The following is a 19,292-nucleotide window of genomic DNA, read 5'->3' on the forward strand; positions in this document are numbered from 1 at the left end:
TGCAAGAGTGGACTCTTCCTTTTTCAGTGATATTCCTGATTTTCTTTTCTCATTTATAATGCCTATCAGCCATCTCTCTGTCAACACTCACTCTTTCTACAGTCTACTTCTGATTGGCTACAAGTGTGTTGTGGTGCTCAATCTGATCCACTTTCAACAGCGTTTCTCAGAAATCACTTACTGCACCTTTAATGACATTTTTTAAGAAAAAATTTATTTTCTAAGCATTGGTAACCCTGCTGAAAAATCCAACATAAGGTATGTTTTGCATCCTGGGACCAGCATGGGAAATGGGAGTGCTTGTGTTATAACAGATCAGTTTTGCTTGAGAAGAGAATGACTATGCTGGTCCACCAGAAGAACCAGCACTGTAGCTCTTACCAACATAATAAACCAGCCTGGACCAACATGGAATTCATGCTGGTTTATGCTTGATTTTTCAGCAGGGAACGTGGCATAAATGTTCGCAGTTGCCTTTACCTGGTTCAACAGCTTCATCTTCTCTTCCAGCTTTGCCTCATAGGACTGCATCATCTCCCCCAGGGCTTGGGTCTTGCTCTCCTCCATGCTGTGCAGCTGCTGCTCACATTCCTGCTGAATGTTATGAAGCTTCAGTTGTAGCTCCTGGTATTTCTCATATTCCAACATGAGCTTCTGGTTATTGGCCGACTCTGTGAAGAGCACCTTCAGTTAGACTGGATAACTCTGAGAGGGGAACCAGCTGGTTCTGAAGATGGTAAACTGGTTTTTCCAGTGGAAAATTGATATTTGTGCATACAATACATAAAAAAAGGGTAAAAAGCCTTATCCAGAAATCATGAACGACTGGAGATGTCATGTAAATTCATTGGTAATAAAAAGTGTAAAAAGTGTGAAGCCAGACATGCATTCAGTCAATTATGGAATTTAATAATTTATCATTATTTTATTTAAATATTTCAATATACCCCTAGTTTCTATTAATAAAAAAGTTTGAAAACCAGCAGAAGCTTTGTCATTACAGCATAAATATCTTAACCTTGAAATATTGTCTTGGACAATGCTGAGATCCACTGCTGTGACTGGTAGTGTTAACATTTATCATTAAGATTGTAAAAATGAATAAAATGTTTTGTTTACCTATGTCCTGCAGCTCTTTATCATGTTTCTCTAAGATTTCTGACAGAGCTTTAACATGGGCGGCTTGCTGTTTCTCTTTTTCTGTTTTCATGACCTGTAATGGAAAATTAACTTTTTAAGTTTATTAAGCCATTTGTGTTATGAAATAGGCATGTTTTGGGTTTCTTGACAATGACCTCTTTCTCTGCATTTAGTGAACTGATCTGTTGGTGACATTTTTCAGTGAGTTCATTGATGTAATTCTTGTAGTTAATGTCCATGAGGCTGAGCTGATGCTTGTTATACTTCTGGAGCTCATCCACTCTTGTGCTCAGGTCCAGAATCTTTTTATTCTGCAAGATGATTCAACACAAAATGAGAGGAGGCTGTAGTTGCTCTTGTGGTTTACAGAGGGACGTGTTCATTTTGCAATTAGGCTTCATGATAAAATATTTCCTTAACTTTCTCTTAAATGCCCTGTTTTATGCAGTATTAAGATGGTTCAAGAACACAATTACTGAGCTTAATATCTGGCCATTTTTTGAAAAAAATTTCCTCAGGTTACCTTTTCTTCAAGGTCTAATTTAGTGACGAGGATCTCTTCTGTGTATATTAATTCCTTCTCTCTTTTCAGCCCTTGTCCCTCTTTGTCAATGATTTTCCAGATGAAAAGACAGCCGTCTTCTGAGACTGTTAGGAGGAACTGGTCATCAAAAGTGATAACCATCTATAAACAAAACAAAAAAGACATTAATGAAAAACATGCTTGACTTCTAACTAGGAACTCATAGGAAACATAATTCCAATGAATTTTAGCAGTGCAAACCTTAGTGACAGGGCCAGCATGGGCCTGGTACTCTAGCCAGTCATTCTGGAGAGGGTATTTGATGGCCCTCACCGTCCCAGTGGAGGTTCCAATGAAGATTGCTCGCCCTGAACGAGACATAGTGACAGTGGTGCAAACCACATGACCTGAAGGCACTTCCTTAAAGATCTGCAGCAAAAATATTAACACACAGTTTTATATCAAGGGATCATTGATGGTTTTTGTTTAATCCAAAAGATCCAAATATGTTGTGCCACAATTGTTCACAAGAAATGTGACAACCATTTGACTCCACTGATATCAAACCTGGTGCAATGCGCTGTGAGGTGATATATTTAAAGGTGCCCTATGCATGATTTTCGGAAAAAATTAAATATGGACTATTTGTATAGTAATAATGCCTCAGGAAGCTCTGATATGTTGTTGTGCCTTGACACAAAAACAGTTCACTAATGTCACTATAGCCTTGTTGCCTGCTATCTGTGATTGAACAGATTAAGCATTGTAATTACATTTTTTATGACAATGCCAATTTTGCAAATGGAGCTTGAGATCATTAGTTTTAAGTTTTAGAGCCATGACAGTCAAGTTGTTCAATATGCCATTTCAAGTTTTATTGGCTAGTCAGTAGATGTAGGTCATAGCAGCAAACACACTGCGAGATGATCATGCTAAATTTCTGACACTGTTTATCTCTGGTCGCAAGAACGTGACAATGCCTGTCTTTGAGCCTCTCTGTACGACGTAGAACCACAGTTTAGGAGCCATGACTGTTAAGTTTAAGACATCAAAAAATATGTTCATACACATTTATACCTCAGTGCTGTATATTGTTTAAGATTACACATGACTGTTTACCGGAAAATAAGGGACTCTTATTATGAAGTATTCAGGAAGTTCAGGTGTAGTTGTTGTTTGAGCGCTAGGCGGGAGAAAAGCTATGTTTATGTTGTACACGAATAAACGGGTGATCGATTGACTTCTGAAGTGTGTCTATGAGCGTAACATTGGTAGCAGAGGATGGTTAGCAACTACAGAGTACCGCCAACCTTTGATGAAGGAAAACCATATGAAAGTTGGAAGAATGAAGTCGCAATTTGGACCAGGGTTACGGAACTCGAAAAAAAGAAACAGGCGCTTGCTGTTGCTTTGGCGCTGTCGGGAAGAGCAAGAGAAACAGCGATGGAAATACCGGTAGATGATTTGAATAAGGACACTGGCATGAACACTTTACTTCTAAAACTCGATGATTTGTTTCTCAAAGAAGAAAAGGACCAAACATATGAGGCTTACACGAGCTTTGATCGGATTATGAAAGATAGCGGTGTTTCCATGACAGACTATATAATCGATTTTGAACAGCGGTATTCACGGATGCGTAAATATAAGATGGAGCTTCCCGATGCAGTATTAGCATTCAAACTGCTGGACACTGCGTGCTTAGAAGTGAAAGACAGACAGTTAGCTCTGACAGCATGTACAGATTTGACTTTTGCGTCAATGAAATCAGCACTGAAGAGGATTTTCAGAGGAAAGTCTGCTTCTACAGTGGGGATTAACCAGGAAACCGCATATGTAACGGAACAAAGGCGACAGAGGAGCAAGCCATGGATGTTATTCAGCAAAAGACACCACTGCCTGGCACTAACCCTCTGGACAGGTATGGACGCAGATCAAAATGCGCTGTTTGTCAAAGCATGTTCCACTGGGCCAAGGATTGTCCACACAGAGGTGAGCAAGTCAAACTTACAGAAGATTGTAAAACGGATGATGTAGAGGAGTGCAACATTACTCTGTATACAAAAGAGTCACCCACTGAAGCAGAAATATTTATGACAGAGTGTTTTGGCTCAGCAATAATAGACACTGCATGTACACGGACTGTATGTGGACAGGAATGGCTAAATAGCTACATTGATGAACTAAGCCAAGACGAAAAAAAGAACCTGAGGAAGACAGAAACACACAGTCATAGACCCTTTAAGTTTGGTGATGGAAAAGTGGTCTATTCCAGCAGAAAGTTGAGAATTCCTGCAAAGATTGGACAAACTAAGTGTCATATTGAAACTGAAGTAGTCCCAGCAAAGATTCCACTACTTTTGAGCAAGGCATCCATGAAAAGAGCAGGGACAGTGCTGGATATGGAGAATGACAGCGCTGTAATGTTCAGTCAACCTGTAAAACTTGACTTTACAAGCTCTGCTCATTACTGTGTAAACATAATGAACAATGAAAAAAAAGACATTCAAAGTGATGACTGTGTCTTGGTAGCTGCTGAAGATGTCACTCTAATGGAACCAAAGATTGAGGATGTACAAAGTCAGTGTGACGAGGAAATACTGACAATCTCAAAAAAACTAAATCCTGATGAAGCTTCACAGACAATTTGGTCATGCGTCTGCTGACAGACTGCAGAAACTTCTTGCTAGCTCAAGCAATAAAGATGCAGAATGTAGTGTCATTCTAAAAAAAATTGTGAGTGAATGTGAAACGTGTCAAAGATACAGTAAGACCACACCAAAGCCTGCTGTCGGCCTACCACTGGCATCTCAGTACAATGAAACTGCTGCAGTAGATCTGCATGAACTTGAACCAGGTGTGTATGTGGTATCTCCACATTATTGACCAGTTCACAAGGTTTAGTGCAGGCAGCATACTGACCACAAAGAAATCTTCTGAAATAGTGAAACACTTTGTTCATGTCTGGATAAGTGTACATGGTCCACCTCAGAAACTGTTCAGTGACAATGGGGGAGAATTTAATAATGATGAGGTTAGAGACATGGCAGAAAATTTTAACATAGAAATAAAGACAACAGCAGCATACAGCCCGTGGAGCAATGGACTTACAGAGCGACACAACCAAACACTTACAGAGATCATCATGAAGGTGAAGACAAGTAACGGCTGTGACTGGGATACTGCATTGGACTGGGCTCTTATGTCAAAGAACACCATGCAAAATGTCCATGGCTACAGTCCTCATCAGTTGGTGTTTGGACAGAATCCCAACCTGCCCTCAGTATTAACCGACAAGCCCCCAGCTTTAGAGGGCACCACAAAAAGTGAATGGGTGGCAAAACACATCTCTGCTTTACATGCGTCAAGAAAGGCTTTCACAGAAGCAGAATAATCAGAAAGAATACGGAGAGCACTGCGTAAACAACTACGTCACACAGATGAGAAATATAAAATGGGTGATAAAGTGTACTATAAGAGAGTTGATTGTCCAGAGTGGAAAGGACCAGGAGTTGTTATTGGCCAGGATGGTGCGGTGGTGTTTGTCAGACATGGAGGAACCTGCATTAGAGTACACTACCTCAGACTAAGAAAAGAAAAAACAGACAGCGGAGATCAACATGTCAATAAGGATGATGCTGAAATTAACACAAACAGTGTGCAAAGACAAGAGATGACAGGAGCTGCTGTCAACAACACGGAGGGAATAGAAACTGTAACCGAGATGCAGCAGAGTTCAATGCAAATTGAGAACACAGGGGCATCCACTATGGGGCAGAATGTAGCTGCACAAACCACATGTGACGACATAAGGACACAAAGTGATACAGAGCAGGGAACTGATGTCCGCCTTAAAACAGGGCAAGTTCTAAAATACAGAGACCGAGACAGTGGGGCTTTGCATACAGCAAAAGTACTAGGGCGTGCAGGCAAAGCTACTGGTAAATACAAAAACTGGTATAATCTCCTGCTCACTGGGCCCACTAATGTTGCAGGCAGTAAAGATTCAGTCGACGTATCAAGTTTAGAGAGTCTTCAAATAGAACCCGCTGTTACTGATGTTAATACCACAAACGTCAGTGAGGATGTATTGGTAACAAAATATCTATCCTTTGACCTAGCCAAACAAGAAGAGATTAAGAGTTGGAAAGATAACCGTGTGTTTGAGGAAGTTCAAGATGAGGGACAAAAGTGCATCTCCACCAGATGGGTGTGCACTTTTAAGGAAACACTAACTGGACTAGTACCGAAAGCACGATTAGTGGCCAGAGGTTTTGAGGAGTTTGATGTATCGGAGCTACAAAAGGATTCACCCACGTGTGCTTCAGAGTCTCTTCGACTGCTTGTGGCAGTTATTTGTCAAAGACAGTGGACACTTCATTCCATGGATATAAAATCTGCATTTCTGCAGGGAATAGAATTGTCACGCAACATCTACATCAGGCCTCCCCCTGAGGCAGTCTGTGAAGGAAAATTATGGAAGCTCAAAAAGTGTGTGTATGGTCTAGCAGATGCTTCACTTTACTGGTATAACAGAGTGAAAGAAATAGTGCTGAAAGCAGGAGGAAAAATGTCCAAGGTTGATCCAGCTGTTTTTTATTGGCTAGATCAGGACTTCACTGTAACTGGGGTGCTTGCCTGTCATATGGACGACTTCATATGGGGGGGCACGCAAAGTTTCTCCACAACTGTAATACCACATCTCAGATCTGTTTTCCAAGTTGGACGTGAGGAACATGATCACTTCTGTTATGTGGGAATGGATTTTGTAACTGTTGACAGAAAAGTACAAATACACCAGGAAAACTACATTCAACACATGCAGCCCATACATATGGATCCTTCACGAGCTGTGGAACAAGACTCATCTCTCTGCGAGGAGGAAAAGGATCAGCTCAGGTCCAAAATAGGCCAGATTCTCTGGGTAGCAAGGCAGAGCAGGCCAGATGTCATATTTGATGCTAGCAATTTGGCTTCAAACATAAAAAATGCAACTGTGCAGACAATCCACGAAGCAAACAGGATAGTGTGCAAACTTAAGTCCAAGAAGGTAATTCTAAGCTTCCAGCACTTGGGCAGAGACAGTGCTCTTAAGATGATTGTGTTCAGCGATGCCTCATTTGCAAATCTTTCAGATGGAGGCACCCAAGGAGGGCATCTGATTCTTCTAATGGGAGAAAATGGAAAATTCTCTCCCCTTTCTTGGCAGTCAAAGAGAGTCAAGAGAATTGTGCGGAGCACACTTGCTGGTGAAACATTGGCAATGTCTGATGGAATTGACAATAGTATTTTCCTGTCCACACTGTTCTCAGAATTAACTACTGGTGATGTTGAACATGCGCCACCAATAATCTGTGTCATAGACAATCATTCACTTGCTGATGCAATTAAGTCCACAAAGTCAGTCTCTGAGAAAAGACTCCGGCTGGAGATAAGTAGTATTAAAGAACTTGTCCAGACACAGAGAGTTGAACGAGTACTGTGGTACAACACAAGAGAACAACTTGCGGACTGCCTTACAAAAAAAGGGGGCATCAGCTTATCAGTTACTTAAGGCACTGAGTGAAGAACAGTGGAAACTGAATTAAAACAAAGTCTGTCTTTGAGTTGCACACGAGAGCTTGTTGAAATGTACTAGATCATATTTTTGTTCAAGGATGTTGTTGTTCAATATGTTCTGTTGGCATGTTCAATTGAAAGAGATTTTATTTATTTATTTATTTTTTAAAGAGAGTGAGTTTGTTAAGTTTAAGACATCAAAAAATATGTTCATACACATTTATACCTCAGTGCTGTATATTGTTTAAGATTACACATGACTGTTTACCGGAAAATAAGGGACTCTTATTATGAAGTATTCAGGAAGTTCAGGTGTAGTTGTTGTTTGAGCGCTAGGCGGGAGAAAAGCTATGTTTATGTTGTACACGAATAAACGGGTGATCGATTGACTTCTGAAGTGTGTCTATGAGCGTAACAATGACCACAGAAATTCATCTCAACTTTCATCTGGTAAAGCCTAAAATCGCACAATGTGTACTGGGCATAACTGAAAATCCTAAATAATGCACCTTTAAATATGCAATTTTTCTGGTGAATTCTAGCCTTTTCCTTAAATAAGGCTTTTGTATAGCTTCAGAGATAAAGTTAGAGTTGCCTCATACAGCTCAATTTAATGTCCTTGTCTGTAATTTTCCACAGATACCCCTTCCTTCAAGAAAGAATCCGGTGTCTGAAGCACATGTGAAGTTACACCAATCCTTTTGGCAGTCCTTTGATGTCACATGGAGTGTCCGTTTGTATAAAATGGTGCCTGCATTACACGTCATCAGCATTGTTGTCTTCAGGAAGCTGCTTTGTTTGTGTGTGCATGTGAAGATGGAGTGTGTTCAGCTTTCGGGGGAGCTGGATGTACTCATTGTGATGGATTCCCAGTGGGAAGCTCCGCTCTTGACACTCTTCTCGAGGGATTAGAGGCTTTAAGAAGCGGCCTTTTCTGTGTTATTGGCCATATGGTGTTCCCCTTTCATAGGACTGTCATCAGCCAAAAGGATCGGCATGATTTCACACATGCTTCAGACACCGGATTCCGTTGGACATGTCCCTATAGTGTCAGCAACTGATGCAGCATCTTGTTCCCTTCACATAATAAATAAATTCTGATATATATTGAAAACCGATTGAAAACCCTGGATTTAAAAGACTTAAGGTAAATCTATACCAATATAACTCAAGTTCTGTAATATAGTGAATAAAAGTGGTTCTGAGCTGTCAAATGTGTCTTTTGAGACTGCATTCATGCGCTCACCTGACTGTCTTTGATTTCCTTCAGAGTGCAGTCTGTCCCAACAGCAAAGAATGTCTTTGCGTCAGGGGAGATGGTGACCCCTGTGTAGCTACAGGTCTTGAGCACGCTGTCGGACTCTCGGGTACCACTGAGAGTATTCCACTCGTACACAGCCCCATCCATGCCACACGACACAAGACGACTGTCATCTGCACTGAATGCTATAGCTCGCACCTAAGGCACAATAATATGGACTGTAACATTGTTTAAAGAGCCATGTTTTAGGAAGACAAAACTAGAGCTGTGGATTTCCTTCAAAATATCATATTTCACATAAGAAAGAAATACACATATGTTTGGAACAACAATTTTAGGTGAACTATTCCTTTTAAATTTCAGAAAACATACTTTTTCATTGTGTCCCTTCAGATTCAGGACGTCCTCAAATGTGGTAGTAGAGTAGATGTTGATCACATTTCCATTGACAGCAGCAAACAAGTGGCCCCCATTGCTGAACACACACTTGGGACAAATGTATGGCCACCACAGTCATTCAACAAGGTGTATAGGAATGTGATAAATGAGAACAATGCTTACTTTCTATACATGAATGAATAGATAAGAGACGCACCTCACGGCAACTGCGTACAGTGAACTCCTTCAAAGTCCTGATGTCATCGATGAGCAGAGTCATGAAACGGAGTTTGTCTGAGAACCCCACCAGGATGTAGAGTCCAGTGGGGTGAAGAGCTATGCTGTAGGCTTCCTCCTGGAACTCCTTGTACATCTCTAAATCACTGGACACATAATCACTCTATTGGATATATCCAACAGTATTCCTGCTAATAAAAACCTGATGGAATTTAATAACTTTTATTTTTTAAAATGTACTTTTCAAGGCTGTCGAAGTTGACTTAAAATATTAATTAAATATGTTAGATAATAATGAAATTTTATTATAAGTATTAATAAGTTAGAAATACACTAACATTAAAAAGAATTTCAGTAAGGGGACAGTAAGATTTTTTAATGTTTTTGAAAGAAGATTATTATGCACACAAGGCTGCATTTATTTGATACAGTAAAAACAGTAAAAAAGTCTGAAATATTATTAAAACTTAAAATGACCCTTCTATTTTAATGTATTTTAAAACTGTGCTTATGTATTTTGAAATTTGCCTAGAAAAGCAGAAGAACACAACACATTGTCTCTTTAACAAAGCTAAACATACTTGGTCTCAAAGTTCCAGATGCGCACTGAGCGGTCCAGGGAACAGGTGGCAATGAGTGGTTTGCGGATGCAGGTAGACAAACCGGTGATAATGCTGGAATGGAACGATTGAGACAGGTACTCAAAATGAGCATGATCACCCTGATAAAACAATGGGAAAAAAGAGCTGAATTAGTCATTACTGGTATAATGAATAAGTACAGAACTGTGTAGAACATCTCTTTTAATACACTAGATCGGGGAGTTCTATTTCATCCCGGTCAGCACGCCACAATATGGGTCAACATTGTACCAAATAAGGTCAGGTGGGGAATGTAGTAGGACCATAACCACAGGAGACAGGAGAGTTAAACTTGATTCTTTTTTAAAAAGGCTGACATTGTGATATGACAACATGTACACCAGTCCCTGGAACCAAACATTAAACCAAGCCAACAAGTATGTACACCTTGAATGAAAAACTAAGTGTTTAGGGACTTATCCCTTCTCCCGCTTGCAGGACAGAGGTAGCTAAAGAAGATACAACATTCAGGCGATAAAACCGACCAAATATAAGCAAGGAGATCCAGTCTGTTGCTACGCAGACCTCCTCTAAAGGCACACATTTGAATAGTGCCTAGGAGGCAGTCATCCCCCTGGTGGAATAAGCTACCACACCTTCAGGAGAAGGTACACCAGCGCTGGTATATGCCATCTCAACAGTCCTGATGGCCCAACAGGCCAGCCTCTGTTTTGACACAGCCTGGCCTAGCAACGACTCCCTTAAAACAGACAAATAGTTGATTTCTCAATCGTTCTCTTTCTATGAAACCTGTAAACCGCATACACCGGTTCTAACTCTACGGCGACAATAACTCTATAGCGGTTGTCCAGAGCACTGCATTATTTCTCATTTAAACTACTACAATCAAATGGATTTCCCCACACATGATTTTCATGTCTGTTCTCTGTGCGACGCACCGCTTCCTAACTCTCATCCACACCCTCATTTGCCAAAGGCAGGGCATTGGCGCCTTGGGGATGCACAGCCTCCCCACGCCACCCTGCCCCATTCCTCACGGGACACTCGGAGCCATGTGAGTGCACTTCACTCACAGCCTTTACTTCGGGACGCTTTGCCTCCAGGGTTGGGCCACAATTCTCCACACTGCCACCTCCCCCCCACGGGTACTTCTGCTGTCCAGATGGTGCAACTGGTGTCCGGGGGCCTGGCTACACCTCCCCAAGCCGTCCCATTGGTTCCAAACCCTTGGTTTATTCGAACAGTCAGACGGCTTCATCTCCATTCGAACAGTCAGCCCTTACTTCATAGTACCCAAGCAAGGTGGAGGGTTACAGCCAATCTTGGATCTGCGTGTCTTGAATCGGGCCCTTCACAAGCTCCTGTTCAAGATGCTCACACTGAAATGCATCCTCACGTGCGTTCACGCCCAGGATTGGTTTGCAGCAATCGACCTGAAGGACGCATACTTCCATGTCTCGGTCCTCCATAGACACAGACCATTTCTACGTTTTGCGTTCAAGGGTCAGGGAATACCAGTACAAGGTCCTACCCTTCGGGCTGTCCCTGTCTCCCTGTGTCTTTACCAAAGTCACGGAAGGAGCCCTTGCCCTGCTCAGGGAGGTGGGCGTTCGTGTTCTCAACCATCTCAATGACTGGCTTATTCTGGCCCAGTCCCGAGATCAGTTGTGTGAACACAGGGACCTGGTGCTCTCGCACCTCAGCCGGTTGGGGCTTCATGTCAACTGGGAAAAGAGCAAGCTCTCCCCCGTGCAGAGTATCTTTTTCTTGTTGTGGAGCTGGACTCGGTCAACGTGACGGCGCGTCTCACCAATGAGCGTTCACAGTCAGTGCTGAACTGCCTGAACTCGTTCTCGCAGAAAACAGCGGTTCTACTGAAACAATTTCAGAGGCTCCTGGGGCATATGGCATCCGCAGCCACGGTCACGCCACTCGGATTGCTTCATATGAGACCCCTTCAGCACTGACTTCACAAGTCCTGAGGTGGGCATGGCAGCAGGGCATGCTCCGTGTAGTCATCACACCGAGTCGTCGCCGTACGTTCCCTTTAAGACAAGTCATTTCACTCTTTGAATGGGGAAACATCAAATTCTCCAAAACTGTTCGCCAACCTTACGATTGAATTTCATATTTGAAATCACCAATGAAATCAAACAGCAACCGGCTCATAAATTTAATTTATAAATGCTCGAATCATGACAAAAAAAACCTGTATTTTTCAGGCTGGATCAAGCTAATGCGCATGCGCAGACCTAAATGCGCGTCTCTTCGGAGGCGCGCGTCTGACTGTTTCTATAGAAACCGGTGATTCTAACGGCCGCCGAAGTGACGCAATGATTTTACCAGTCAGCGATTGGCTCTTATTTAGAAGGCGGGACTTATTCGGCCATATTGCGCGTTACACTTTCTCCCATTCAAAACAATACGAGTGACACGTCTTGTGCTATTCTATAGTCTTTTTTTGGGCTTACTCCAGATGCTGGAAGGTTACGACTCTGTGGTTGCACCTGTATTGGGCACGCTATGGCTTGCCAGCATCTGCTTCCCTAACACTCGTAACATGGTTCAGTGGCTATGGCGTTTTCCACTGGACCCCATTACGTCAGTATCAACGTAACGTTGAACGTGACTGACTGAATGGGAACATCTAGGTTACTATTGTAACCCTCATTCCCTGAAGGAGGGAACAGAGACAATACATCCCCTTGCCATAGCCCTGAGTCACCGCTGAATGGCCGGGTACCTACTCGGCTCCTCAGCAAAATATGAATGGATGTGAGTATTTCACTGGCCAATTCCCATTGGCTCGTTTTGTACCCCATGGAGGTGATAGGGCTCCCAAGCATGACCCCATTACGTCAGTATCGACATAACATCTCCGTTTCCTCCTTCAGGGAACGGGGTTACAATAGTAACCTAGACAATCAAAATGCAGGAGAAGAAGAAGATGAAACAAGCAACAGAAGATTACTCACGCAAATGTAAAATAAAGCGATCATCAAACATTAAAGAGCATATAAATCAAAACTGCCTAATGTTACTGAATGAGGACTATGAAGCTTTGGGGGTGTTTATGGACTCAATCTATTCCACCTGTGTTTGATCATACTGAGAGTATAAAAAATTACTAAAAAAAAAAAAAAAAGTAAAAGAAGCTATAGAAATATAAGAAATTTGGGCCCTGACAGTATATAAGTAATATTAAAATAACTGAGACAAACGGCACCTTTGCTAAATCAACTACGGAGAGATTGATGCTGTAGAGCTGCCCGCGGTCTGTACTGGCGGCCAGGGTGTCCTCTGATGGACTGATGCACAGAGTACTGATTTCCTGCTGCTCTGCAGAACTGGGATCATTACTGAACATCTCTGGAGGAATCTGAGAGAGATTGAAAACAAGATGAGAAAACAGTTTCAGGATCAACCAAACTTTCTGATGCGAAACCTGACACACTATTGTGAACATGTGAATGATAAAATGTCAAGGCACCTTTATATCTTTGGTCTTCTTGTACTGGTCTTCCTCTATTTTCTCAAACAAACACACAGTTCCAGGACCAGCGGAGCAAACAAATCCACTAGAATAACCCACAATGGCTGTCACCCGCGGCAGGATGGAGGAGGGTTCATTTGAGTCTTGCTTTTCTGACTGACTACAAGATAAAGTCAGTACATACAACATACAAAAATTAATCCACTTTCATAGCATATTATATGTGTTTAAAGAGTTTAAAATACTGCAAATACAATAGCTATTGTTTTGCCTGAAAAAATTATAATGACACCAGGTGGTTGTGGATCATAACTGAATGTACCAGACTGTCACATGATGACATATTAATATTCATTAACTCAAATACATGCCATTTCAATTATTTGTTTCTTCAACTTTGGGCACTTTTCTGTGCCAGGAAGTGATATTTTTATAACAGATTTTGACCGTTTTCTTTTTGTTATTTGAAAGTCACATTAAAAATATCTCGGGAAAGTTTATATTTCATAATTTCCTAACGCTTTTCATGTATGACGTATAATTATGGATGACTTTATTGTTTTCAATCTTAAAATATTAAATACTATGTAAAATATGATTTCTAACACGTTTAAAACAACAGTAATGGACTAAACAAGAGTGGGAAAAACCCAAGAAACAAAATAACATTTACTGTTTTGAAATGATTTATACAAATGTTTTAAAAATTAATTTAATGTCAGTGATTTCCACCACAACAAACAATTTCTCCCATAATATTTCGATTTTAAGGTTAGTGTACTTATTTTCTAAGGTACTTGTACTTGTGTATGGTGTCAATAAAAAGCTTGAGATGAAATACAAGTTATGTGAAGAAAATAAAGAAAAATATGAGCGGAATGTTTTTATTATACATCATTAAGGTGTTAATTTGTCAAATGTTGTCATTTTATTAAAGAAAAGTTAAAAACACTAGCCTATTTTCATAACCATCTTCACCAACAAATGTTATTAAACATTAAACAATAAATTCTTTGAAGCTTCAAATTATACATGAACTATATTAAAACCAGTGTGGCACTGGTTTTTACAATAGAACTATAGAATTTTTTTTTAGCAATAATTATGAGAAATTTCTACTTCTTCATATGAAATTTATAAAAACATATGATATGAGAATTACCAGAATTAACTTCAGTATTAGCTCAAAACAGTTAAACTTTACAATACCTACATATTCTTTCTGTAAGAAAACAACATGACTGTGGCGACCAGGGCGGGCGAGAGCCAAGAGGGAACGGCGCGAGGCCGGTGGCACGAGTGTTAATGAGCTTCACCTGGGAGGCGCACCGGCCTTGAGTCTCTCACGGAGGAGCTCCGGGAGCATAAAAGGAGGAGCGACTACCGTGAAGGACGAGAGAGGACCAGGCCTGGACTTTTTTTTTAATGTTTTATTATGTTTGTGTGGCCGGCAGACGTCCGCGAGGGTCTGCCGGCATTACTTTCGTTTTGTTCTTTGTTTATTTTGGGATTAAACTTTGTTTGAATGTTCGCCGGTTCCCGCCTCCTTCTTCCCACATCTACTGACCTCGTTACAATGACTATTACTCTGAAATGTTGTCTAACAAAATATATTTTTATTGTACTTGCATAAACTTTTACTTTTTTTAAATGATCAATTTTTCATGCTGCAACTGTTTATTAATAAATAGCACTGGAATGAAATCATCAAATTATGTGTATTTTGTATATTTATTTTATTTAAATGTACTATTCCGGTTCAAAATCACCCAGAATGTGTTATAAGGCATACTAAAACATGAGATAAATGACAGATTTCTCCTGTAATTATTAGCAGACAAATTAGGGAGTGTTTTAGGAGAAGTGCCCTAGTATGTCACTGCTGATATCATCAGCACTTGACCTCACAGTTCATTCCACTCACCTCTTAACCTTCTGCACAGATGCCACACTCGTCTCCCAACGTAGGCGACATGATTCAAACATCATCAGCTGACCTGTCTCTGTGCCGGCAATCACCTTCTCCGTGGATATCCAGGTGTGGCACAGGAAGTTCTGGGAGTCTGTTTTAAATGTGCTGGACTGTTTCAGGGTTTCTCCAGCAAAGCGGAAGATCTTGAACACCCCGTTGCCGCTCACACAGATCTGTGTGTTGTCCTGAGGGTTGAAGCTGACCTGTGAATAGGAATGGATACATTGTATTAGGACAGCTTGATCATTGCAGTAATTCTGACCTGTCATCAAAATGACTTTGAATTGAAATGAAATTAATTCTGCATTACGGTAATGAGAATATGAAGAATAGGATCTCTTCTGCATATAGCATAGGGTGGTTTGCTTGAACATTATAATAATTTGTTATATTTTGATGTACAAACCATTATATTTCATGTAGAAATGCCAGAAGTTTATTCTAGGTATTCTAGACCAGTATTTTATTATAGTAAGAATTAATCATATATATTCATATATAGCAGAGGTGTCTAATAATGCTCCTGGAGGGCCACTGTCCTGCAGAGTTTAGCTCCAACCCCAATTAAACACACCTGAACCAGCTTATCAATGTCTTTCTAGGCACAGTAGAAATTTCCAGGCAGGTGTGTTGAGGCAAGTTGGAGCTAAACTCTGCAGGACAGTGGCCCTCCTGGACCAAGTGTAGACACCCCTGATATATAGCAACTGTCATGGTGGCTGTAATTTATTTCCAGTTAGCAATTTTAGTGCTTCAAATTATTTTTAATATTTATATTATTTCTAATATCTGTATTATTTCAGCTTCAAAAAAGGTTTTTAATAGTTAGTTAATGACGATTACCCTGTTTCTCATATATCATGTGATAAGATTTAGAAATCATAATTCATTTTAATATAATATTTAATAATATCTTGATGTCTAGGTGACTCAAGCACTTCAAGAACAAATGTGGGTAATATTTTTTCCCAAAAAATTAAAAGAAAGAAACTGAAACTATATTTTGTTTAAAGAACATAAACAATATTTTTAGGACCATGTTATCTTTTTTATTGTGACATTATTTTCATGACAATTAACCATAATTCCTTCACACTTCTCATTACTGTAATGCAAAAAAAAAAAAAAAAAACTTTAAATAGCAACAATAACTGATGCAACTATTCATACCTTTAATTTATGGGGGTTAAAAAATTTGTTTTAGTAGTTATAGTAATAATATAATATATGTTAATTATATTATATACAAACCACATACAGCATATTATTACAAATGACAAAATTAGGAATTACACAAACAAACACACTTCAAAGTAATATGCCCAGCATTAAAGGATTAGTTCACTTTCAAATAAAATTTTCCTGATAATTTACTAGATAGTTTTGATGAAAACATTCCAGGATTTTTCAATGGAGCCCAAACAATTGAAGGTCAAAATTACAGTTTCAGTGCAGCTTCAAAGTGCATTAAACGATACCAGACGAGGAATCATCTAGTGAAACGTTCGGTCATTTTCTAAAAAAAATTACTGTATATGTTTTATAAACACAAAGTGTATGCTTTATAAACACAAATGATCACATTATGAGTGCTTCCGCCAAAACCGCACTTTCATATTCTTTAAAAACCTTACGCTATACTTCCTACGCCTTCCCTATTCTACTTACAGTAAAAATGGATCTGGGGCTGCGTTCGTTCCGTAAGTAGAATAGGGAAGGCGTAACACATACAGTGTAAGTTTTTTGAAGAATACGAAAGTGCAGTTTTGGTGGAAGCACTTGGAAGGCGATCAAAATGACCGATCATTTCCCTAGATAAGACCCTTATTCCTCATCTGGTATCATTTAAAGCCCTTTGAAGCTGCACTGAAACTGAAATTTTGACCTTCAATCGTTTGGGCTCCATTGAAGTATATAAGGAGAATAATCCTGGAATGTTTTAATCAAAAACCTTAATTTCTTTTTGACTGAAGAAAGAAGGACATGGACATCTTGGATGACATGGGGGTGAGTAAATTATCAGGAATGTTTTATTTGAAAGTGAACTAATCCTTTAAGGTAATGAGAATGTTGGTTGTTTGATGCTTAGGGCTTTAATTTTCATGAAAATAATGCCACAGTGACAAAAAATCTTAGCAGTCCTAAAAATAGACTTAATCTTCTATATGGAAAATATGATGTTTTGTGTTTCTCATTTGATTTAGGGGTGAAATATGATCATTTTAAGTCACCATTTTGACAATTGTCTTTACCTGGTTTATGGAGCCACTGTTGCTTGTCTTCACAGTGGCCATCACCTTCTTCTTTTCCCACATCCAGAGGAAAAGAGTCCAGTCTGGTCCACCTGCCTGACCGATCAGATACTTTGAATCTGGGGAAAAGGCCATGCAGACAAACTCATCCACCGGGATCTCTCCTCCAGTCAACACCTTCCTCTTCCTGTTCTGCTCATGCTGTAGGTCAAACACAGTGATGGTGGCTTTCTCTCCACATTCAGACACAGCCAGATAACGCCTGTTTGTGCTGATGGCCAAAGCCTTCATGCCCTGACTTCTCTCTGTACCTGTGCCGACATAGACCGTGTAACACATGAAAACAGATATTGGTCACCATAGAGGTTAAGACAGGAGTCTGAAATAATTCTCACAAAAAATGTCCAGGTCAAATTTAATCCTAAAATCAGAATAAAGAAACAAGCAAATATATTTTGCATAAAATTTCAGAAGCATTTTATTTGTTTATATTTGCCTTTATTTTCATGACAGTTAAACACAGAAAAAAACACAATTTTATATATTTTATTTTTTTATTAGAATCATTATATATATATATATATATATATATATATATATATATATATATATATATATATATATATAATATATATATAATTAAAAATTATTATAAATTAAAGTAGATTACATTTACCATAATGTATACATATTTTAACAAATTTCCTTTTATTTTTTTCGCATTACAGTAAATTATATATTCTTATTTTTCTTTAACTTGATATTGGGAGGAATATGACCCATATATGTGTGTTTGAATCAGATATTCACTAGAAATACAGTTAATAATCTGTAATACTTATATTAAGACTAGTGATAATTATATTCCTTAATACAGCTCAATCTTATATGATATATAAGGTATACATATAATATACTAGACATATATTATATATTGCATATAAGATATAGTCTATAACAATACATATGAAGTGTATAAAGATTAATGTATAGTATAATAGAGTTTCGGAGTAACGTTACCTGGAATAAACTTCTGCCATTTCTGATCGATGTTATAGCGCACGCAGTTGTTTCCGCACGGAAATATGATGGTTTGTTCATCAAAATACAACAAATTATTCTTCACTCCTGTCCGCAACCCGAATATATAATGAGACTGTGCCACTACTTTAGCCATCTGACAAAAATATAGCTAACAGTGTGTAGAAAAATAAGATTTAAGCGAGTTGCCTGGTTTGTTTGCTGTGCATTTGTATGACGCTACAGTGTTGATTAGTTACTATGGTAACAACAAGCTAAAGGAGAGAGGTGTCTGTCTATGGGTGTCTGTCTCGCCCATTACACTGCCTACACGCGTCCTGACGACGATGTGTGTGTGTGTGTGTGTGTGTGTGTGTGTGTGTGTGTGTGTGTGTGTGTTAAATTAATCTTTTTAACTAATTTACTATATCTGAATTAGGAATGGTTTTGTTTTAAGATCAAAACGCAGCTGCGGTTCTCCATTAAGACCACACGATGGCCCTCATACAAAGCAGGACACACGAAATTGGACGTCACCCCGTCATGACAAAAAGGTTTCAAAAGAATTTTGGTTTGTTATAAGCCAATTAAATGGGCTGACATTTTGACTAACAGCAATTAAGCGTTACAAATGTCTAAGTTTTGACCGCATCTTTGTTCTGGACAGGCAGGTGGGTTAAAATGGGGCCTACCAAAATAATACCCCCCTAAATACTGAAGCTGTCCATGTTCATGGAGTGAAATGTAGCATTTTACACACAGTATTGCTGGTGTAGGTGTATCAGACCCATTTTAATAAAATAGGGGTGTAGAATCCAGGCAGGTGGGTTAAAATTGGCCTTCCCAAATAATAAT

General features: G+C 39.5%; 1 protein-coding gene across 1 annotated transcript; it reads right to left on the bottom strand.

Annotated features, from left to right (window-relative positions):
* Nucleotides 1-635: 635 nt before the first annotated feature.
* cfap57 (cilia and flagella associated protein 57) lies at nucleotides 636-18,664 on the bottom strand. Its single transcript, XM_067363218.1, has 14 exons — nucleotides 18,438-18,664; nucleotides 17,418-17,728; nucleotides 15,118-15,368; nucleotides 13,191-13,353; nucleotides 12,927-13,079; nucleotides 9,680-9,819; nucleotides 9,079-9,244; nucleotides 8,856-8,969; nucleotides 8,469-8,681; nucleotides 1,925-2,092; nucleotides 1,664-1,825; nucleotides 1,296-1,451; nucleotides 1,120-1,213; nucleotides 636-727 (listed from the first exon to the last, which is right to left on the bottom strand). Exons 1-14 carry the CDS (start codon nucleotides 18,592-18,594, stop codon nucleotides 687-689), a joined length of 2,289 nt encoding a protein of 762 aa, XP_067219319.1. The 5' UTR covers nucleotides 18,595-18,664; the 3' UTR covers nucleotides 636-686.
* Between the last annotated feature and the right edge of the window lie 628 nt (nucleotides 18,665-19,292).

Source organism: Chanodichthys erythropterus, chromosome 16 (genome assembly GCF_024489055.1).
Source record: "Chanodichthys erythropterus isolate Z2021 chromosome 16, ASM2448905v1, whole genome shotgun sequence".
NCBI lineage: Eukaryota > Metazoa > Chordata > Actinopteri > Cypriniformes > Xenocyprididae > Chanodichthys > Chanodichthys erythropterus.

Bases quoted from the DNA above. Each gene is read 5' to 3' on its own strand.
- cfap57 (XM_067363218.1), bottom strand. From the start codon at position 18,594: ATGGCTAAAGTAGTGGCACAGTCTCATTATATATTCGGGTTGCGGACA. The intron at 9,245-9,679 runs GTATGTTTAGCT...TTATGTGTCCAG, and splicing joins ATCTGGAACTTTGAGACCAA to TGATTTAGAGATGTACAAGG. The intron at 1,452-1,663 runs GTAACCTGAGGA...ATCATCTTGCAG, and splicing joins AATTAGACCTTGAAGAAAAG to AATAAAAAGATTCTGGACCT.